At 39.3% G+C, this 24066-nt stretch overlaps 1 protein-coding gene and 1 long non-coding RNA gene across 3 annotated transcripts in view; one reads left to right on the forward strand and one right to left on the reverse strand.

Moving 5' to 3' along the window:
- LOC127004720 (uncharacterized) overlaps positions 1 to 3501 on the forward strand; it is a 72225-nt gene extending 68724 nt beyond the window's left edge. The window contains exon 3 of the long non-coding RNA XR_007757936.1: positions 2105 to 3501. This is a non-coding gene — a long non-coding RNA (uncharacterized LOC127004720). The remainder of the gene's footprint in view (positions 1 to 2104) is intronic.
- A 261-nt stretch (positions 3502 to 3762) lies between these two features.
- Positions 3763 to 21184, reverse strand: LOC127004385 (general transcription factor IIH subunit 4-like). 2 transcript variants are annotated; one of them, XM_050872028.1, is made up of 12 exons: positions 20710 to 21183; positions 19814 to 19921; positions 18996 to 19148; positions 15210 to 15398; positions 14225 to 14405; positions 13424 to 13570; positions 12741 to 12862; positions 11685 to 11844; positions 9001 to 9241; positions 8503 to 8633; positions 4186 to 4417; positions 3763 to 4050 (listed from the first exon to the last, which is right to left on the reverse strand). In XM_050872028.1, exons 1-9 carry the CDS (start codon positions 20823 to 20825, stop codon positions 9026 to 9028), a joined length of 1392 nt encoding a protein of 463 aa, XP_050727985.1. In that variant the 5' UTR covers positions 20826 to 21183; the 3' UTR covers positions 3763 to 4050; positions 4186 to 4417; positions 8503 to 8633; positions 9001 to 9025. The 2 variants fall into 2 exon arrangements, with proteins under 2 accessions (XP_050727985.1, XP_050727986.1); XM_050872029.1 differs by lacking the exon at positions 8503 to 8633 and having other exon boundaries at positions 20710 to 21184.
- Positions 21185 to 24066: the final 2882 nt, after the last annotated feature.

A 24066-nucleotide genomic window follows, 5' to 3' on the forward strand; every position in this document is an offset into this window, starting at 1 on the left:
AGGAAGAGTGTGTTGCTCAGTTCAGCCAGTCATTCCGTCGGTCTTCTCTGTTCTTTCTTTTCTGCTCTGTTCTACATTCTCCACGAAACTACTACTACTTCTTCGATATTAACTTTGTACAGTATTTTTTTTCTTTTCATTTTTATGTGTTCGGGAAATGTCTGAACGCTAATTTTCTTTTAATAATTGAATTGAGATCTATGGGTTTACGTAGATCTGGGTATGACATTAGAGTTTTAGACGACCCACCACAAACACTACCAGCACGCGACTATCCGTACCGGGCTTCAGTCACCCTTCCCTCCCCAAAGAATTAATCATTAGTACTGAAAAGGCCTTGGCCAATACAATTCAACCTCACAGACAACATGAAACATACATCAGCCGGAAAAAACAAGTCCAACTGTAGAGCACAAAGTAATATAAACCACTCAAGCATACGCCATTTACATTTATCAGTATCCATCGCCTGTAGTTGTCATGCTTTCTCTGTTCTGTCGTTTACAAGTTGGCCGATGTTTCTGGGGGGACAGCAAAGTCTTAACGCAAAAGAGCCTCGTAAATGATGATAAATTGGACACCTCGATACTAAGGAGTAGGTAATAATTAATGCGTATTTTTGCATGTAAAGTGGACCTTACAGATACCATACATCTGTGATTCGAAAGATAACGAGCAAAAAATACAGCAGAAAAACGCCGTTAACTGCTAATTGGTGAATGTTTTCCTCTGTTTTCCTGTTTTCCTTTTCACCTCCATCCCCAATTCCCCCTTTTCTCTTTTCTTTTATGTTCTGGGGTAGGAAAGAAGATAAATTGTGGTAACCTGAATGTTGCACTGGCCCTGTATCCCGGGTTAATGAGTTCTCACCCCCACGAGTTCAAGGGCCAATGATACGGAGATGAGCACCATGGCCACGCGTAGCTAATAGCGTATGCTCCCAACTTTAGCTTACGGTGAGATCTTTTTTTTTGAGGGAGTTATCTTGGTCTGTACTTACTCAGTTCAGATATCCGCAAAGTCTGAGGGAATGTTTGCATAGTCAGTAATATATAAACAAAAAATGGGATAATAGGTTAGCTTTACTTGAAAACACCAGTATGGGTGAAGTTTGCGGTCTAAAACTTTTAATTCTCTCTCTCTCTCTCTCTCTCTCTCTCTCTCTCTCTCTCTCTCTCTCTCTCTCTCTCTCTCTCTCTCTCTCTCCTCCACCCTCCCCTCCTCCACCTCCTTCCCCCTCCTCCCCTACTTATCAGCACCACGCAGGTCAGGTGAGGTGGGCAGAATTTTTGCAAGATTACAGTGTTATAAATTTTCAGGAGAGGTTCTTCATTTTCCCCTTCGGATGTGGGGTTGAGAGGGAGGGAGGAAGAAGCTGAAGGAGGGGGAGAGTCTGGGTATGCGGAGATGGGAGGAAAGTAAGGGGAGGGAGGGAGAGAGGAAGGAAGGGGAGGAAAGGTGGGAAGGAGGGAGGAAGAAAGGAAGGAAAGGGAGGAAGGGAGGGAAGGAGGGAGGAAGAGAGGAAGGGGAGTAAAGAATTGGAGGAGGGAGCGAGTCTGGGGAAACAAGAGTGAGCTGAGCAGAAAGAAAAAAAAATGTTGATGGGGTAAATTTGACAGAGAGAGAGAGAGAGAGAGAGAGAGAGAGATCGACAGAGTGTTTAAGTTTTTTTGGGGCATCTTTTATCATTTGAATCAGTCTTTGCCTCACATCAGTCACTGAGTAATACAAAGTAAATCAGTTTTTTTTCATATTTATTTATCACATCTATTTCCTCCATCTATTCTCACTTTCTAACAAACTCATTCTTATCGTACATCTTAACTATATCGGCACTCCACTTCACATTTTCAGACACTCCACAGTCCCTTTGCTGCCATGCCCATACCAAGACACACACAGTCGGATTCATTCTTCTTAAACGTACTTGGAACATCTCATTACCACGCTTCGCCCATTCAGCTCCACAACCCATTTCTCCTGCGGTCACATCCAAACAAAAACCCACACATCCTTAATCATTCTTATTACATGTAGGAACCATTCTGGAGCACCATGCTTCACTATTATTTCCAGTTTTTTTTATTTTGTCCTTTTGTAACAGGAAAAGTGAGAAGCCAAGCTGGAAGGAAAACTGCGCAAGATAAGAAGGCCAGATAAAAAGGAAGGAAGGCCAAGGAAGACATGGAGAAAGGTGGTAGAGGAAGATATGAGGAGGCTGAACATCACGGAAGAAATGGCTATGGACCGGCAACAGTGGAAGAGGCTCATATCCCGTCCAACCCCTCCATAGGGAATAAATGGACGTTAAACGATAATGATGATGATGATAAGAATTGGTTGAGTTGATCTTCAGCTGTATCATGACGTGGCAGCAGGCAGATAGCAGATACATGTAGGTGGCTTTTGTATGCTGGTTGGTAAATGGGGTAGAGTAGTCTGTGGCAGTGTTCTCAACCATTATTGCTGTCATCTACCCTTATTCTAGATACTGGAAAAGTTGTTCACAGTAGATGCTCACCAGTTTCCTTTGATAAAATCTAAACTTGCTGATCTGTTTAAGAGAAAAGATAAAGTTAATATCTTTTTCTTTAGCTTATCATGCAAAGTACAATAAGTTAAGTAAAAGTGAAGGCAAAGTTGGGGGCATACACTACTAATCTGCACAGGTCCTCGGTGCTAATCTCCATTTCGCTGGGGGGGCTTCGTGGTGCAGTGGTTAGCACACTCGGGTCACAGCCAAGTGACCCTGGGATAGATTCCCAGGCAGAGTGGAAAAATTTGGGCAGCTTTTCCAATACCCTACGCCCCTGTCCACCCAGCAGTGAATGGGTACCAGGAATTAATCGGAGGTTGTGTCCCGTCTCCTGGAATCTGTTCCCTTCTCCTATAATTCCTTCCCCTTCTGTCTCTCTCCGGCATAGGACCACAGATGTTGCACCGACTAAACGAAACTTTCCATTTCGCTGATCTATGAGCCAGTGGTGTGCAAGAACACATTACACCAGAACACAGGGCTATTGTGTGACCTCTGCATTACCACAGTCTACATTCCAAGGGTACCCAATTATTGACCAGCCCAAAAGGGAGATTTAAACAGTTGGGTGAGGTGGATGCCTACTGCTTCAGTCTGGGATTCAGCCCATGCCTGGAAATTTGTAGCTAGGTGCACTAACCTTCATCCCAAGAGGTGCATGTACTGCTTTCCATTAAATCTCTCCCAACACACAGCAGCTGTCCACCCAATTTGAATAGTACTGGGGTAGATTTGTAAAGAACAAGGAGAAATTTGAATTCAAAGAGCAGTATTTAGTTCCTTTATTTCAACAAATTTACAAAACATATCTTAAGGACTAATGAGCAATATAAAACTATACATCTTCACAATTTAAATCAGTTTAGTATACAGTATTTAGGCTCTTTACATAAACAATGCTACAAATGATTTTCAGCAAAGGGATATAAAAGTCTATAGGTTTTGTTGGTAAGAGAACCGGGTAGGACACGGCAACGGTTTAAAACTGATAAAAATTCAGATTCAAGGGACACACAAAAAAAAAATTACTTTAAGGGTGGTGGGGTGATGGAATAGGCTAGGCTTAGTGAGTGGTGTGTGTGCCCAAATCACACATTCAAAAAAAGAAAAAGAATAAATTCATTTAGCGATATTGGGTGTAGGGGGGTTACGGGGGGGGGTCAAAGGAGGGCAGGAGCTCGCAGGCCTACTCGGCCTCAGACTCTCTCCCTCTCTCTCTCTTCTTATGTTCTTATTAAATAATTTGCAGGAATACATTTTAAGTTAAAAAATCACATTTTTAACCATTTATATAATTTGCATTAATTATCACCACCAAATGGGGGAGAATTTCAGCGATCACAACATATTACTTTAGGTTTCAATATTATATGGTATATACAATGATTAGAGTTGAAATTGTACAGGGTGTGTGGAAAAGTTGAGTATTGGCACAACGAAATGAGAAATACAGGCCTAAAAAAATGTACTTGTCAAAAATACCAAAAAAAGAGGCTCTTGAGAAAAGGTGGAGGCTTATATAAATATATATATAAATATATATATAAATATATATATATATATAAATATATATATATATATATTTATATATATATTTATATATATATAAATATATATATAAATATATATATATATATCAAATGAATAACCTTTCTGCACTTTCAGACACGATGGATTGCCACAGGAACCAGACTGTGGTGGATTGTGGTGTCACTTAAATGCTTCTTTCAGGTGTGGTGCACTGCACTCACTGCCAGGTGTTGCAACCCTCCAACAAGCTGTGGTGCACATCATTTGTAACGCTCCAACAACCCTAAATGGAGACATGCTTTGCACACAGTTGTGGGACATTCCAGCTGTTTGTTAAACTTCAGGAGCAGTCTGTTGGAGAGAATGGAAGATTCTGTTAACTACGAATAGAAAGTTTAATGATTTTATCTGCTTCAGGTACTTTTATATTTTAAAGGTAAATATCTAGTTTTGCAACTGCTTGTAGATAATTTGCTCAAAACATCATAACCCACGTCAAAAACTAAAACAAACCATGCACTTGGATGTCACTTTAACTTAAAAAATTTAGTGGCCAGAAATGTGGCCTCCAAAAGATACTGGCCAGGTTTCGAATTAAATAATTATGTCGAAAGATTAGGCAGATTTTCAGGTTTTAAGTGCTGTGAAAAGCTATACTCTTTACCATTATTAGCAAACTACCAGATAACTGGCAAATTACTAGATAATATTTAGGAAAACTGAGCCTACCATCAAGCTCATGATATTTCCACGTACCCTGAGACTAAATTAATTTTAGTAAGACTACACGTGAAGATAATGGAGGGAAAGTGATTTTTTTTTTTTTTTCACAACAAAGGACAGCTCAAAGGCACAAAAAAAAGCAAACAACAATAAAAAAAAGCCTGCTACTCGCTGCTCACAAAAAGAAACCAAAGAGGTGGCCAAAAGAGAGGTCAATTTCGGGAGGAGAGGGGTCCAGATACCCTTCTCTTGAAAGAGTTCAAGTCATAGGCAGGAGGAAATACAGAAGGAAGATTGTTCCAGAGTTTACCAGAGTGAGGGATGAAAGAGTGACGATGCTGGTTAACTCTTGCATAAGGGGTTTGGACAGTACTGGGATGAGCATGAGTAGAAAGTTGCGTGCAGCGGGGCCGTGGGAGGGGGGGAGCCTGCATGCAGTTAGCAAGTTCAGAAGAGCAGTCAGCATGAAAATATCGATAGAGAGGCAACATGGCAGCGGAAATTAAGAGATAGAAGACTATCAGTAAGAGGAGGAGAGCTGATGAGACGAAGAGCCTTAGACTCCACTCTGTCCAAGAGAGCTGTGCGAGTGGAGCCCCCCCACACGTGAGATGCATACTCCATACGAGGGTGGACAATGCCCCTGTATATGGATAGCAACTGTGCGGGGAAGAAGAACTGGCAGAGACGATACAATGAATGGCGAATGAACACTCACTTTATAGCTTCAACTCGCTGTAACTCTTATATTTTTGCTCTTATTGAATATTCAGTCACTGTTTAGAAGTTGGCACACTTTTTCAATTCTTTTAGTATGTAACATGTACTGACAAGAAAAAAAGAAGTAAGTGGTCAAAATTGCCAGAAAATAAAACTGCAAACTGGCGCCATGACAGGTGAGCGTCACTCCTGGCATGAGAGATGAGACTTGACTGCTAAATCCTTAAAGAACAATTAGACCATAGGGGAGTTGTAATTTCTCAGCAATCTTGACCACCTACTTTTTTCTTTATCAACACATGTAACATACCTAAAGTATAGGAAGTGTGCTGATTTTGAAACAGTGACTGAAAATCAATGCGAGCAAAACTATGGGAGTTACAGCAAGTATTAGCAAAAAAAAAAAAAAAGTTTGCTGAGTTTACAACTTTTTATTTTCCTTCCATTAGTTTTAACATAATTATTTTAGGCTGACATGCACCTATGTATTATGAGCATGATGGCAGACTTTTCCTAAATGTTGTCTGGTCGTTTGCTAATATCGCTAAATAGTATAGCTTTTCAATGCACTGATAACTTGAAATACATCTACTCTTTTGACATGACCAACTCAAGACCCAAGCCAGTATCTTTCTGAGGTTATGACTGTAGGCTGCATCCTAATCTAACTATTGTGGCTTCTTCCAACACTGTCAATTACCTTCAAGGATTTAGGAGTGTTTGTAATCCGCTCTTGTGTGTGGGCACTAGATGAAATGTGCAAATTAGACTCTGGGTGCAATTTAGTTCTGTAAAGAGTGAGGATGGTAAAGTGCTGTGTTGCACTGGGATATTCAAATCAGTAAGAAGACTATTTTGTTTATATTTTTCCATTTCAAACCTGTGACAAATGGAAAAGAAGGGAGCAGGTGATGAAAGACAGTACAACAAAAGAGCAAGATGGACTGCAGCAGTTTGTGCAGCAGTCATACAAGTTGTAATAGGAGTAGCAACATCAGAAAAACCTGTTACCTTCTTATGACAGACTGTGGTGCCCATTTCATAGGCTATCAGGTAATATTTGTATGCTGTGTTTTATGCAGAACTGCTTGATTAATTGCCAAACCAACCTAACCTGACAGTGAAAGTAGAATCAGCTAAATATGTGATGTCATACACAAGTTGTTTTTAAGTGTAAATTTGTGTATGACATTACATAGTTAGCTGATTTTACTTTCACTGTGTTTGGTTAAGGTGGTTTGGCAATTCATTAACTAGCTCTGTGTAAAACAAAACATATAAATATTACCTGACAGCCTATGAAGTGCGCACTGCAGTCTGTCTTAAGAAGGTTTCCAGTTCCTCTCTGATGTTGATGTTCCTGTTACCAATCACTTGACTGCTGTAATGAGTCTTGCTCATCTGTTTTGCTGTCTTTCATCACCTGCTCCTTGCCTTTTCCATTTGTCACACAGGTTTTAAATGGAAACATATGAAACAGAATAGTCTTGTCCTTCCTGATTTGAACATCTGACTGTAACACAACACCATCTTCATTGTTTACAGAACTAATGGGGCTCCAGAGTCTACTTTGTACTTTTCAGTGTGTGAATACACACAAGTGGCTCACAAGCACTTTTCTAAAACCCTTGGAGATAATATAAAATGTTGTAAACGGCCACAATAGTTACACGGCAGAATTACACAGTGAAGGTTTACTCGTGTTTTTGATATTTCATCAAGTATCTCTCTCTGAAAGTTTCATGTATTATTTTTACACTAGTGTTCATGTAAAAATACAAAAATGCCCACCCACACTGCAGAAACAACTGATCACCTGCTGTCCACTGACACAAACAACAACATCTGGGAAAATCCATGCAAACTACCTGGATAGTTCACACATATTTTCCCGGCATGTGGGATCCATGTCTGTGGACGTTAGGTGATCAGTTGTTTTTACATGGAACTCTCACCTGTAACTGGATGACAAAGAGAAATAACAAAACACTGGAAAATAGGTGTAAACTTAAATCTATTGGTGGATGGGAGCCTGAATCCTCATCTAACTTCTGACTTTTTACAGTATTTTCCATTACCTCCAAAGATTTAGGAGTTTTAGTGAGGCGCTCGTGTGTGTACACACGTCTAAAAGTACAAATTAGACTGAAGTCATATGCTCCTGTGAACAGTGAAGATGAAGTGTGCATTGCAGTTTGTTATAAAGGGAAGGTTCCCAGCTCCTCTCTGATGCTGATGTTCCTGCTACAACTCATTTGCCTGCGGTAATTCATATTGCTTTTCTGTTTTACTATCTTTCATAATTTGCTACTTGCTTTTTCCATTTGTCAAAGTCTTTAGATGGAAATCTTTAAAATGAAAGAGTCTAATTTGAACTTTCCGTTGTGTGCACACACGAGCAGCTAACAAATACTCTTCAATTCTTGGAAGTAATATAAAAAGCCACAACAGCTAGACAGGGATGCAGGCTTCCCTCCACTGACAGAGCAAAAGTAATGTCCAAGTGCTGATCAGGTTTGGTTTTGACATGGGCTGTGACACCACAATCAAACTTACCTAATAGAATGCTACATATGGAATTTGTATTGAAATTGTAGGAACCTGTCACGACACTGTTTCCTATGAATTCTGCTAATGATATGTCTGGGAGACTTTAAATGCACTTTGGTGACATTCACTGATTTATTTATTGTGAAACCAAATGGTAAGTATTCATCCAGAGGTTCTTTTACAATATTACTGATTTAGTACAGCTTTTAAGACCTGCAAGTAGTATTTCTAGCATATTATTTATGCCTTGTCAAAGTTTTAAATCTACATTGTAAGATGAAACATAAGTATATATTTTCCAGCCATTTTTGCTACATATTTTATTAAAATCTTAATGAAATATTGATGGATTACGTATCAAAATGTTGCAAACAAGAGCAAGATAGTTCTTGTGGGTGTAAGAGGTTACCCATTATGAAACTGACTTAAGAGCTTTAGAATACCTTGAAGGGAGCAAGTGAGATGATCGAGACAGGCATGGACAGTATGCAGACAGCAAAGAGGAGTGTCACAGTCTCTATCTCGACAAGAGTTTTGGGGTACAGACATCAGGACAGGCTGATTGATGCATCCTCTGCAAAATTTATAGTTATAAGGTAAGTTAAGGTAAAAAAGGAAAAATGAGAGGAGAAACAGCTTGAACATTTGCATGATGTTGCCTGAGGGAGAGTTGAAGGAAGAGATGAAGACAGAGAGGAAGAAGAGCAATGGATGGCAACAGTGTGTGTGTGTTCATAACAGCACTGTAAACTTATAGCAAATTTTTCCTTGGTATTAAGAATAAAATACACCATCAGGCAGAGGTAGAGAATGTTGGGAAAGGCCTTTAACCTGTGATGGACTTCTAATGGCTCAAGATAATGATGAAGTCCCCCAGATATAGAAATGGTAATATACTTGCAATGTGAATTTCTAAATACAATGTAGCTCTGAACACAAACCTGGAAACTGAGTCTTCCTTTGGTGTTATTTGGACTGCTCCTCTTTCCAAAATGTCTTGATGCTTGGATGTCCCTTTTTTGTTACCACCATTGTCCTTTGCTTTTCATCGGAGTAAATCAGAACACCATTGCTGGAAGCATAATTGGATAGCAAACTAAAATCATGGAGTGACATGAAGTCCTTGTAGAGCACTCCTTCAGTAAACTCCAAGCGTTCTCTCTCCATCTCCCACAACTTGATCTGAAAATAAAGTAGATGAAATGTAAAAATAAATAAAGATCATAGATTTAGCCACAACTTTTAAGTTTTATCTGTTTAATACAATGGGAGATGCAGTATGGTGCAGTTACAACATACTGTCAGCAACAGACATGAAGTAAATGACTAATGTAAGGGTGTCCCTACCACCACCACTGAATGTGTTTCTTTACTGTACAAAACTAATAACTAATAACTTTTATTGTAAAACCTTAATTTAGCACGTGTTCAAGTTATTATTATAATTATTGATATTTTATTATATATATATATATATATATATATATATATATATATATATATATATATATATATATATATATATATATATATATATATATATATATATATATATATACACACACACACACACACACACACACACACACACACACACACACACACACACACATAATGCTTCATGAACACCAGTCATAATCACCATTTCTCAAGCAATGTTCTGCACAGGGAAAATGATGGCCTGAATTGGTAGTCATTAACTATAAGTATCGTATTAGGAGAGAAGGTGACTGAGTTTAAATATTTAGGGACAGTTTTAAGTAAGCATGGAAGTATGGAAGGTGAGGTGAAGGAAAGAGCAGTGAAGGGCAGACAAATAGTAGGTGCATTGGAGAGAGTTAGAAGGGAAGAAGTGTGAGCATGGAGGTAAAGAGGGGAATCAGGAACAATATTATCCTGCCAACTCTGTCATATGCATCAGTGACATGGACATGGAATGCAGCACAGCAATTGAGAATGTGTAGTGGAAATGAGTTATATAAGAGGTGCATGTGGTGTTTCAGGATGGGATGGGGAAAGTAATGGAAGCATGTACAAGAGGTTTGGTATAGGTGTGACAACGAAAGGAGTGAAGTGTGGAGTGGTCCAATGAGTGAAACACTGTACGCTAAGATGGTTTAGACATATGATTAGAATGAAGGAGAATAAATTTATGAAGAGAGTGTATGAGGGAGGGATTGGGGGAGGGGGTGTCAGGGGAAGACCACCTGTGAAGTGGATCAATAGGGTGAGCGAGTATAAGAACAAGAGAGATGGAAGTAGCAGGACTGAGTGTGCTGAGAGGGAGTGCCAGAACAGGGAAAGAGGGAGTGCCAGAACAGGAAGAGATGGAAACACTTCTGCCATGGCCACCCCCTAGAGAGAAGTTCCCGTGAGGGAGCAGGGCGTCAGAGATATAGAGAGATAGGCAGATTAAATCAGCACAAGTTTCTTTGATACCCATTTCACGTTAACTCAACATTATCCTGTATAAGTATTCTGTGTTGTAGTCTCCCGAGTGGGTTTATACATTAGGGAATTAAAATGTATAGGTTTTACCCATGTGCATGGTTGTTTTGATTTATCCTTTAACTAAAATAAGCCCAAAGGTCATTAGTATTGGTACTGAATAGAAAACACAAGATTCTTGTTCCAGAAGCTACAACTTTGAAGGGTACAGACGATGGACTACCTGCCACTGGGTCAGGATGATCTCTGATTTAATTCTTAAGCCCTTTTTGCAGGAGGATTTTGCTATCAGTAATAAATAATAAGTTATAAATGGCTAATGTAATAGTGAAGGGGCAATACACATAAAATTACTGTACCTACCACTGTCAAAGACGCTTTTTCCCCCCCCAAAAAAAACCAAAAAATTAGCATGTCTTGAACGTTGAATGTTATTTTTACAGTATGGTATGTGTGTATTGTTTGGCATATATATTACAATATGGTGCTGCTCCAGTATAATAAGATAGACATGTACTACAAGTAAGTAATCAAAGAAACAATTAAATATCTAGTAAAATTGGTAAAGATCAGAATAATTTAATAATTATTTATTTATTCATTTATTTATTTATTTATTTATTTTATTTATTTATTTATTTTTTTTCATAATATAGCACTTGAAAGTGGGGTGCATCTTTGACACCAGCTAATCTGATACTTATCGTTAATGACTACCAATCATCATTTATCATTTCTTTGTTACTCCCAGTCGGGCATATGATGAACTGCGTGGCCAAGGACTTTACAGGCCATCATTTTCCCTGTGCAGAACATTCCTTGAGATATAGTGATTATGACTGTTGTTCATGAAGCATTATGTGTATTATTTCTATATGTACACAGCATATAAATATCCTTCTGTATTCTATTTCCAGAAGCAGTATGTTATGGCAGGGGAGGGGGGCTTCTCTATCACTTTTTCCCCCTTGAGCTACCTACTTTGCTGCAAACAAAAAATATCAATAATTATCAGTAAATTGAACAGTTAATATTCATTTTTCACTCTGATAGTAAAAACATCCTGAGAATAAAGAGTTCAGAGCTAATACTGAGGTTACCCTGACTCAGCAGTCTCTTGAAACAAGAACCACTTTTAATAACTTTGCTTGTGATCATTGAGTGTATTCTCACTCACCTGGTCAGCCACTGTGCGAGGAACAACACTGCTCAGCTTGTACATCTCTGGGTGACAATGTTGCTTCAAAAAACTAATGATCTGCTCTGCTCCAATACCCTTCAAGAGGGCTCGACGAACACTGCTGCGGGAGATGCTTGCCACCACCATGTTGGGGAATCTGTAGACAGAAAAATTGTACTGCCCTCAAATTATCAAAACACAATAACATAAAGTTTCAATAAAAGCTGAATATCATACTTGATTCTCTCTGCTACTCTACTTAATTTATAATGATGGAGCTACTGTGCAGAGATTTTCTTTCTTCTATGAATCAATATTTTTGATACCCAAACCTAGTCAGGACATGGAGGCTTTTAGATAGTATAGGTATATAAAAAATCCTACCCCTTCTTTTTAATACCTACTAATCATGAAGACCAGAACCAAATATCCTTGATATATAGGAAAGGGGAGAGCCCTTAAGAAGCAAACAAATCAAAAATATATGCAAGTGTCAAGTGGCTTGGGCTACACTACACACATACACATAAGACCATATGAAGGTTTAGTCCTCAGAGGGTTTTCTACAGCATGTCCATTCCTGAGGCAGCCTTCACTTTTGCTGTTGTACTTATAACTTGTCCATTGGCATTTATCCTCTTATCTCTATCAGCTTTGAAAAACTACATGTTGATATCAGTCATCTCCATTAGATTTCCATTTATCAGTTTTAACAATATTCCCATGAAACAGTCATGCAGCTTTCCTTTTTCAGCAATTCTCCACTTTTTTTCTGACATCATATAACCCTCGGCTTTCTTATGAAGTGATTAAAATTGTCTCTATGTAAGCATATTATTACATAAAATTGACAGTATGATTGGTTCACTGCTGTGATAATCAATGTTTTATTAATTCCTAAACCAAAATAAGCTGAAATGCATCTGATATGGAAAAAGATCTTTTGTAATGGTATTATATTTCCATGATAGAACAGGCACTGAAAGGTACAGAGGAAGGTATTGCAAACTATTACTTAATTTTTACATCAGTAATGGAGTTTTTCATGCTTACCTGCCCTCAATGTCACAAAAAATGGCAAGAAGAGAAATCTGCAGCTCAGAAGTGGTGTATGCATAGATGCGGTAGTTGGTCTCAATGATCAGGTTTCCTTGCTTTGGAACATCTATGTTACCCTGGAAAAATGAACAGGTAAAACTCTTGACCTTAAACATAACATCTAGATAAGTTTCTAAGGTACTTCATGACATTAAAATCATGCCATTCTTTCCACAAGTTGAGTCCACAAGTACCCTGACTTAACTAAGCAGTGTATCTTGACTATCCCTAGTTATTCATCTTGAAGGCTTCCTTTCTCATCCCAACATATATGAGGTTTCTTTTCTAAAGCTAGAAAAGGATGAGGTAAGACAGGCCTAGGATAAATTAAACACTCTTTCAACACACTATTCAAGCTCAAATGTGTTCACCCCTAAAGATGCAGGCTTTACTGGAAACTAATTACCATATTTTTTAGCATATAAGACACTTACACATATGACATAAATTAAATTTAGCATGAACTATGATGAGAAAAACAAAACTTAAGATTTTCTAGAATCTACCTAGACCTGTTAGGGGGACCCACCACTCACCTCAGACCTTTACATTACTCTCATTAACTTCAAATTCCTTTCATGTGAGCTGAGCTGCCACCCCTATGAGCCAAGCAGCTCCATATAAATCCCACAGCTCACCTTGTTCTGACCAGCTGTGATGTTGAGGGCAAGCCTTGTTGGGTAGAACCTCCCTGAGCTCCTCTTCCGTAAGTACACTAGACCAAACTCTCGTAAGTGTTGCAGGAATGTAAGAAGCTCATTGTTCATGCCCTCCATGCTGTAGTCCTGCAAGGTGAATTGTGAATAAGTTTAGGAGTGCAAATGAGCCTAGTTGTACATTTCTAAACAGTAATAAGGTAGACCACATTTTTACTAAAACAAATTATCTTCACTTTTAAAAATACTTCTAGGAAGGAAATGTATGGGCAAGGGTCTAAAAAAAAACTATGATGTAAAGAAAAAAATTTGTTCTAAAGTTCCATGTGGGTAGCCATAGTGCTGCCAGTATACTTTCCTAGGATTCTGTTATTGTTTTGAGGGGCATAATGGGTGCCCTGGACTCATTATTGATTATTTTTACAACACGTTATATAGTTTCCTACAGTTCATATTTCAAACTTTTTTTGTATTATAATTTCCTACATTTGAGAATCCAGGATGTTGGACCTTTCACATTACAAATTCTTGCCTTAAAGAGCTCAGACTAATGGGATTTTTTCAGATTAGTGAAAGTCAGACATACAGACTCTGCCTGTAAAGGGTTTCATAACATGACAGGTTACAATAGCAACAGTATATAATATGGGGATACAAACAACTGATTATATGTCAAACTCTGGGCTTATTCCTGTGGCTTTGCTTAAAAAGCATGACAATGAAAACCTAAAAGCTATAACAGATGCAACTCATAATTCTATGTACACAAAAACCTTTCCTGACCTTTCCAAGTGTGGAGAAGGAGAGCTTGAAGAGGAAGGTGAGGCAGGCAACAAGACTGAGGCCACGTTCAGTCACTGTCTCCAGGTACTTGAGGATGAAAAACCACACCTGTGATGCTGTATCCAAGAGAAGGAACTGGAAGCCCGAGCTGGTAATCTGCATGTTATCAGACTCCCCGCTGCTGCAAGGAGAAACTTCAGATTGAGAAAATTTTTAAATTTATGTTTACAGGAAAAAGCAGGAACTCCAGACCTCTATCATGCACAGCAGCACTATAAGTGTAAACTAAGAGTAGAAGAGAGAATTGGTATGCTATTCAGCTTTTTTTTTCACGTCTTCGCCTGTGGCGCCATTACTAAGACTATTACTAAGACAATGTCATGATGTTATGATAATTAGAAGGTGGTCCAATGTTTCTGTGGCTACAGGTTCCCTAGCATGGTGGTGGAAGCAAGCAAAAATATGAAATGCACCTGTGGAATATTATGTACTCAACAACGATCAAAATTTAAAATGATGGAATTTCCTGGTCACTTCATAATGACAAAGAAATCATATAGCATTTGGTTCAAAACATATGTGGTATCATCTAAAGAACTACATATTTAACTTAAAAAAAGAAAAAATAACTATATTCTATGTAATTTGTAGTGAAATATAATTTTGATCATTTTTAAAGCACTGCATTTTCAATGTGTCCTAAGAATAGAGAAAGTAAGAAACAATATTTCTTGAAAGACCACCTTTTTGGCTTCAGGTGCAAAAACACAAGAATAAAAATAGAGGGAAGGTGGAATTACTAAGGAAATTCTTTCAAATAAAATAGATATCAAAATAAAATTGTAAATTTAAAACATTCATAATGAGAAACACTTAAGTTCAAGTTAATACGAAATGAAATGATTACAAATTGTGGCACCCCCACCAACAAATATATCAATAAAACAAGACTGTTAATGTAAGCATAGATGACAACATTTTTCACCTCTCTATAAGGCCTGCATGAAGCAGAGTTCGCATGGCATCACGGGATATTGCCTTGGGTCCTCGCCCTGGCTGGACCAGAAACTGAAGCACACTCTCCCAGCGATCCATGGCATATTTGTCAAGGAAATCCAAATCCCTTTGGTGGGGATCTGCATCCAGACTGGCTGACATAGTCCATGGCTTGCCTCTAAAAAACAAAATTCATTGTCAAAACATTTATAACAGCCACCTACCCCAAGAAACAAACCATTATGCAAGCTTATACCTCCTCATTCATTTTTCTTGATATAAACAAACAAACATTTTTAATTTTCTTTCCTAGTACAAGAACTATTTTTCATACATGTCATTTATAATTAGTACACTTAACCCTCAATTTCCCAGCTATCAGATTTTCTGGGGTTAGGTAATTACAGGACACAAATCCAGTAGAGTCCAGGAACCAAATTAGAATCCACGTAAAAAAATCTGGGGTTTGGCTAAGTCTGGCAGTTGCCAGACATATGGCCAGCCAAGTTCAGATATCAAAACAGAAGTGTGGCCATTAAACAGGTTCCTTCCCCCGGTCAATGTCTATAATAACCGTTAGGTGGCTGCATGTTGTTGGGATGGTGGTGATGGTCATGCCGCCTCCACAACGGTTTCACTGATTCACTAAACTTCATGTTCTTGTTCAGAGTTGTTGAATTACTTTAATTTTATTTGATCTTTGTGTATTAGTATACTTCACTCTATGTTTGTCTGTTTTAAACAAAATCTCCACAATGGGTTCAATAAACTTCTTTTTCTTCTTCTTGTGACATACATTCTTGCCATCATCATCATCATCATCATGCTCATCCAATCCCATCAATGCCAAGTCTTCCTGTATACACCTTCTCCATGTTTTCCTAGGTCTACCAACTGGTCTCCTTCCTTCTACCTCCAATCTCTCCAAAAACCCAAGCACTGTATCCTCCCCTGCTCTCTTTACATGTCCAAACCATCAGAGTCTTTCCCTTCTGAGCACTATTTCCAGGTCCTCGACTCCACATCTGTTAGCTACATCTGCACTGAACACCCTGTCTTGCCACCTGATCCCCAACATATACCTAAGCATTCTGCGATCACTTGCTCTCAATATCTCCATCAATTTTCTAGTTAGAGTCCATGTTTCTGCTCCATACAACATCACTGATCTAATACACATTTGGTACACCCCTGCTCTGCTCTTTAGAGGGATTCTATGATTCACAAGTAAACTAGCCATCTCCCTCCACTTTAACCATGCTGCCCCGTCTCCGCAGCCTGTTTGCGTATGTTTCCAGTTTCGTGCACGAGTGCAAACTCAGATAATCTTGGATTTTATTGTAAATTTTGTAAATTAAGAGTTTCAGTTAAATTGATTTTTGTATTTTGTGTGTTTCCAAGTAACCATTCCTTTTCTTCTAAATTGTCCACTTTCTTTTGTTATTCAGTCAGAGAAAAAAGGACCAAGAAATTAGGCCGTTTTATCTATTTTTTTCTTTCTTAAGTAGCTTATTCTTTGTCCAGTACTTACTTTTATATTTTCTCCCAAGACCCTAGACCACCCAGTAACATCAGTGTAACAACTGACAACACTGGGATGTAACACCATGCACCAGGTCTTCCTGGGAATCCCCACTCTCCCTTCACTGGTGGGTGACCAACCAGGTCCTTTGCTATGTTTCTTTATCTTCCTCCTTCTCTCTCATTGCTTTCACTTTCATTTTCTTTCTCAGTGTCTCATGTGTTTGGGGGGGCCACTGAACAGGCAGTTTATTGTGTCCACACACCTCCCTCTCTACCTGTATTATCTTTTATAATAATAATAATGACTTTTATGCTCATAACTTTCACCGTTGGAAGACTACGGTAGTAGTGTCTCCCAGACACTTGGTCAACGGCAGGCCAAAGTGAGCAAGGCGACTCTTCAAGAATCAGCATCACAGAGCTCACTTGAGCTGACAGTTGCAGTGGAACCCTGTAAGACATTCTATAGGAGAGTTTTGAGCATATGGCCCCAGGCATATGATAACCCAAGTTTTACCCCTTATGGATCATTTGCATTATTATATGCATTCCTGGCTGATGTACAGCTAGTAATAACTGTAATAGCTGGTTAAACCATCTATCATAATACAGAGTAAAAAAAAGACTTCAAGAAGTAATGGACAAGAAAAGGAAGTGGCACAGGACCGTGACGATGACAATAAGAACATAAGAACATAAGAACGCAGGAGTCTGCAAGAGGCCGCAGGTGCTGCCGAGCAACTCCTTTGACCCTACTCCGTGTGTATCTAACCCCCTAATATATAAATCCAAATGTGACAATTGTATTGGCACTCACCACATGACTGCTAGCCTATTTCACTCATCCACACCACTGTTAGTAGTACCAATTTTTTTGTCTGTGTATTGAATTTATCCAGTTAAAACCTGTTACTTGTGTGTCCTACCGTCTCTTACCAACAAAAGAAGACTTGGGCTTTCTGTTTGCTTACTTGAAATAATAAATCCACCCTATTAGCTCAGATTTCTCTGCTTGAATGCATTGTGCCCTTTGTGAGAGATCTTATCCATGCAGTCATATAATCTGTGAGTTTCACCTTGGAAAACTAGCGTCTTGATGATCGACTCAATTACTCTACATCTTGGTATCATCATCTGCAAATAACATCACTACACTATTCCTGTGTGTCTAAGTCATTGATAATAATAAAAAAAAAAAGGACCTAATACGAACCTTGTGGGACCCCACCCACAACACATCCCCAGTCTTTTACCATTGATTTGCACTCTTTGCTTTCCTTGCTAAGCCACGCCTTGACCAGTTCAAAACTTTACCTCTACTCATCGAGTGAGCCTGTAATTTAGCAACAGGTCGTTGAGGAAGAACTTTGTCAAGCAACTTACTAAAAAGATAGATTACACATCATTTTTTTTTTCTCTGTCAACAAAAATACAAATACTTTATTGTAGAAGGACAAGAGAGAGGTGAGACATGCCCTTTGTGAACCCATGCTGCCCATGCAGATTATAAATAATCTCTATGCTATGCTATGCTGGCTGGACTCCAGCATGGATGGAGCATCTTCCCTATAATAAATGTTAATTTGAAGCACGATAGTTTTGACCTTTTTGAAAATCCCTTTTTTTTTAAAAACTTTATAGCTACTTTCCCACCATTATCCACGTATTCATACATCTTAAATACGGGTTGGTAATTATGTCACATTAGATATTATCCTTATCATCCTATCATCTCCTCATCCCCTCTGGAATATCCCCGTCGTTCTTGTTGTTTTTTCTTCTTCTTCTGAACTATCATTTGCATACTTGATCTAGAACTCTTATATCCTGGTATTATCTGCCATCCCCCCCTCATTTCTCTCCACCTCTTTCATTATATAAAGGAAGTCCTCTCTCAACAGTGTGCTCATATATTTTCGTCAAAACAATGTATTGGATTTTATGTTTTTTAGCTGCTTTTAATTTTCCTTTTGTTTTTTCTTTTCTTTTTTTTTGTTTCATTTTTCTGAAAGAAGCCCTTCTTTAGCCCTTTTTTCTCATTTTTGCTTTTCTTACTTTTTTTTTTCTTAACTAATTTTTTTAGTTCTTCTGTTTTTTTTTTCGGCTTCTTCTAGTAATCCTGAGAGTATATCATGACCGACAGTGGCTCAGCTTAATACCATCAACATCCCAGATAAACCTCACTAGTTATGATTTTGCCACAGCACAAAGTTATTTAGAGTTTGTGAATACAAGATTAGTGACTGCTCACCCTCCAAGCATGGCCATCTTTAGGTTCTCACGGAAGGTGGAGCTCAGTCTGATGGCTGTATTGCCCTGATGGTCTTTCACCTCCTGCCAGATACACATGTCCAACAGCACCTGCGTACCCTGGCGGTGCTCTGCCGCAATGTCCCCGACATCCCTGTTGGAGCACAAACATTAAGTATTTGCAGTTGTGTGCAAGACAATTAAATAAAAAATCTGAGGTCTACATGCCATCTGCAAACAAAAATACAATCTCTCACTGGCAGTTATACAGTGATTTTTTTTTATCAGAGATCAGTGCTCACATACACATCCAAATCCCTTTCACAGCTGGAATAACTAAGAAGTATATTATTTATTTTCTAGTTATTTTGTGGGTTATTTTTTCCTACACTTGAGATGCCTCCATGATACAGGGGTTGAGAGGCTCCTCTACCCACAACTCATGCACCAAAAAGTATGGCCTATTTGGACTGACACTGGTGAGGTATAACTGCTTTCGACCAAAATCTTAGGTCAGGGCCCGATGTCACCTCAGACTTTGTTACTGACAATGCATATGTGATAATGATAGCAATTACAAATAACTATCAAAATGTAGGTGTTCCAATATTGTCTGCAATGTTAAACTGTTACCACTCAACAATACCAGCAATACAAAATATCCCCAAAATTTTAAATGTGTTGATAACATCTAATTCATTGTTGAGATTACAAGACAAATCTAATAATGAACTAAAATATGAATGAAGTGCACACATAAAATCAGGTAACAGTCAGGTTACTCAGGTATCAGAAAGACTGTCAATGAGGTGTACTGGCCTGCCTGCATCATGCTGGGGGATCCATGAGGCCAGCAGGACCTGGGCAACTGGCTTGTTGACAAACAGGAGGCGCAGGATGAACTGTCGACTTAGGGCTGGAAGCTCTCTGAAGAAGAAAGGGAATTTCTCATAAAGACTTATTCTCACCCATTCCTGGGAAGCTGCAAAAGAAGCCATTCATTCATACAATCACAAGCAGCTCACGAATGTGGACTAGATAAGTAAAGAAAAGTTTCGTATTTAGTGTAAAATGAGAAAAGAATTAACATGCTAGTAAAAAATAACAAAAGGAAAAAATAAAATAGAATATGATCAGATAAAGTACTGAGGAGTAATGCATAATACCAAAAGAAGAAAATATCAGAAAAATTAAAAATTAAAAAATTAATGCTTGTGATGCAACTATAAATACGAAAAATATTGATATTACTATGAACCTAAACATGGCCAAGTGACTATGATGATGCCAAGTTTATTAAGGACATCAGTAGGCTATTCATGAAGCAATCAAGACTCACTCATTCACTACGACGTTGTGAATAAGTGCATGTTTTTTTTTTTTTTTTGGGGGGGGGGTAACATCGTAATTGTTAATGGCCCTGCGCTGGCAGTGGAGCGGTGCCTGAAACCAAACCTCGTCAACGGTAAACGGCAAATACGGTGTTTTACTTGAAAGTTGAAGTTCATCAATATAATCACTTCTGTAAAATAATCTAAGGGACAATAAAGGATGAACCTGACTCCGGACAGCGGGCCGGGCGGCAGGGCTGGTGCATGACCCGCATGTGACCTGGTGACAATTATTACTGAGTGTCAACTTTTATGTCTGGGTTAGTGACTGCTGCACAATGAGGTGGTGGAGGTCTGCTTAAAACTACCCTCCTAGCGACCCACCTGAAGACCGCCAGGCAGGTGGCGGGGTGGTTGTACAGCCTGTCCAGGGTGTCGCGGCTCAGGGACTTGAGGTAGTCCTGCAGGTTCTTGCAGGTGAGGGTCTGCGGGCCGTACATGGCGGCGGGCACGGCAGCCCCTTACTGGGCCTTCCTTATCGTCCTCAAGGTATCCTCCTGAGAGTGTGCTGGCCTCCCCTTTACTGAATGTGAGTGTGCACTATTCACAACTCCGCAAGCACCTCTCGTGGCGGCCTCCGGTGGTCTGGGTCTGGGCAGGTCGTCCGGGTCATGAGACATCCCATCCTTAACTTAGCATCACGGAACATAAGAACAAAAGAACATAGGGAAACTGCAAGAGGCCGGGTGACCTACACAGGGCAGCTCCAGAATCCCCCCCACTACTCACGATGGGTGAGGTGTAGTTTCAGGGGTTACAGGTAGAGGCTTGATCCTCGTTATACCGGCGGTACTAGGCACGCACCAGTACCCTGTCTCCTTACTGCCCCCACACCTCATTGCCACCTGTCGTCCTCGTCCATGTAGCTATCCAGTCTACTCTTACAACAAGCTATCGTCCCTGCACTAACTATGTGATTGCTGAGTCTATTCCATTCCCCCACCACCCTATTACTAAACCAATGCTTGCCTATATCTCTCCTAAATCTATACTTTTCTAATTTAAATCCATTACTGCGAGGTCTATCCTGCTGGCTAATTCTCAGTACTTTACTTATATCGCCTTTGTTGTAACGTACCCTTGACCCATTTGAATACTTCTATCAGATCTCCCCGCACTCTTCGTCTCTCTAGTGAATGTAAGTTTAGATGTTTCAGCCTATTTTGATATGGGAGGTTCCTCAGCCCCTGAATCATCTTGGTCATCCTCCTCTGAACTGATTCTAGCAAGTTGATGTCCATTCTGTAGTGTGGGCACCAAAACTGGACAGCATAATCTAAGTGTGGCCTAACTAAAGGTAAATAGAGTCTGAGGATGACCTCTGCACTCCCGTTGGTTACCGTCCTGAAAGCCTAATACCCTGTTAGCCCTAGTCCTCGCACTAATACATTGCTTCCTTAGTTTTAGGTCAGAGTTCACTAACACTCCCAAATCCCTTTCACACTCAGACCTGCCTATCGCCATGGAGTCTAAACTATACCCGTGTAATGGGTTGCGTGTTCCTACACTAAGTACGCTACACTTGGTGATGTTAAAATTCATCTGCCATTTCTCTGACCAAGCTGACAGTTTGTTGAGATCCTCCTGCAGTGCTCTAGCATCCTCCCCTGTCCTAATAGTGCGTCCTATTTACCCAAACATTTATTATCATAAAGTAACTAAGCGAAGCCTCTAAGTGTAAAAAAGTACCAAAGAGGACCTGAAAAGCGATGCAAAGTTTATTAGGTCACAAGAAGAAGAAGAAGAGTAATTGTTGATTTCCTAGCCAGTCATCATTTGCTTTTATAATAGAATAAATAAACTTGGGTTGGACAGATCCCGACAAGCAGTCGACAAAAGACACGGTACCGTGTCGAAATTCATGTATGTATTCAAGAGGAGATGTCTCATGATCCCCTTTAAGAACTATCAATCAATCAATCAATCAGAATTAGGGGACCCGTTGCCGAGGCTGCGTCAACAACAACAACAACACTTGCGTTTGAGCCGTGAGGGCTCAGGGCAGAACTCCCAAAAACACTGAAGAAGACTTGTGCGGCGTACCCAGCCCGAGGAAACTTTATAGAAGGACAAGACTGAACCAGCCCAAGGTGGTGCTGACTGTGGGTTGCAGATCAGCAGGTGATGTGCGTGGAGACAGCCATCACTCCTGGGATTTACGACCCCGCGTAGTATGGCCTGGTAAGGCCAAAAGATCTTTCAGGCGAGTCATTTTTTTATTTTTTACGTCTCCGCCTATTGCGCCGGTAGGCATGCTTGAAGGGCCTGGATGGTATTCGGCCCCAGCCCGTCATGGCGCAGGCAAGTGTTTATAGTGGCGCCATCTTCTCTTGCTAACCCCCTCCTGATTACGGAGTGCTGCGCGCCACATTACACGATAATCTTATGCTTATCATGCCTATTGATGATAGTTAGGTGTCATAAAAGTGAGTGCTCACAAAGGGTGCTTCTTCTGTGTCCTATGGCCTCATGTATGTTGTAATCCTTTTAAAAATGTTTTAAAAACTTATATTCCAATAAAATTTTGTTTCATATACACCTTTTTCCAGCAGTTCATGCCCATTGATAAGTGCCTATCTTAAATGCAGATAAATCTGTGAGATTATTGTGTTGGACATAAATCAATAAATGAAGGAATTGGTTGCAGATGGACAAAGAATCAGATGAAACTAGTGCTGCAGCAGCACAAGGTTGTCGGGCTGATTTAAGGGAGAGGTTTTTGGTAGCAGTGACCACCTTGGCAGGACAGCAGGCCAAGGTCAGCATGACAGATGGCGTTGAGGTACAAGGAACATTTCGTGCAGTGGACAAAGACGTCCTCTTGGCCCAAATGCAAGACCTGCAGACTCCATTTATCTCGTATCCAATGGCCAAGATTCGCCTCCCAGACTGCTTTAATTTTACTTTCATCTAATTGTAGACAAAAGGTTGCACAAATATACAACTTCCTTATAGTTTAGTTGGCAAAACTTTTTCATGAATTTGTAAACTTCGTTATTGGATATACTTTCAATATGATTTAGTCCATAAATTGTACCTATAAATCCACAAGTCCTTGAACAACTAAATATTTTCAATTTAACCTGTTATTATTTATATTACAAGAAATAAAAATAAAATAAAATTGTATATATATATATATATATATATATATATATATATATATATATATATATATATATATATATATATATATATATGCCATGTATTCCATCATTTGCTCCTCAGAACTATATAAAGGAAATCCGTGCTTTTTTTTTAACCCACTGCCCGCAGCACAGCTCAAAATTTACGCTGCGCAGCTTTCCCATAAAAACTCAACTTACACATACAACACGAGATATATAGTATTGTGCTCACCTTAAATCTGCGTAGCTCATGTTGCCTCCCGGTTCTTCATTTAACTTCTTATGAGATGAGTGAAGGTAGAGCTGACAAGATCTTCAGCCGCTAGTATATGAACGACAAGTCATTCATCAGCAATACATGAATTCAGAACTCCTTATTCATCACCACCACTTCCTCACATATATAGTGCAAAGGAATTTTGGTTATCACATAAAAAAAAAGGGTACTAAAACTTCAAAATTGTACAAGCAAAATATGGTTACGGAAATTATCACGTATCGAGGATAGCCTGTGTGTTTGTGACGTGTTTGGAGGTTCAGAAAAACAAGTAAC

The sequence above is a fragment of the Eriocheir sinensis genome, chromosome 28 (assembly GCF_024679095.1).
Source record: "Eriocheir sinensis breed Jianghai 21 chromosome 28, ASM2467909v1, whole genome shotgun sequence".
Classification (NCBI taxonomy): Eukaryota; Metazoa; Arthropoda; class Malacostraca; order Decapoda; family Varunidae; genus Eriocheir; species Eriocheir sinensis.

Coding starts and splice junctions, on each gene's coding strand:
- LOC127004385 (XM_050872029.1), bottom strand. CDS start 20,825: ATGTACGGCCCGCAGACCCTCACCTGCAAGAACCTGCAGGACTACCTC. Junction 13,571..14,224: donor CCTTCTCCACACTTGGAAAG/GTCAGGAAAGGT, acceptor TTCACCTTGCAG/GACTACAGCATGGAGGGCAT. Junction 11,845..12,740: donor TTTTGTGACATTGAGGGCAG/GTAAGCATGAAA, acceptor TTCTGTCTACAG/ATTCCCCAACATGGTGGTGG.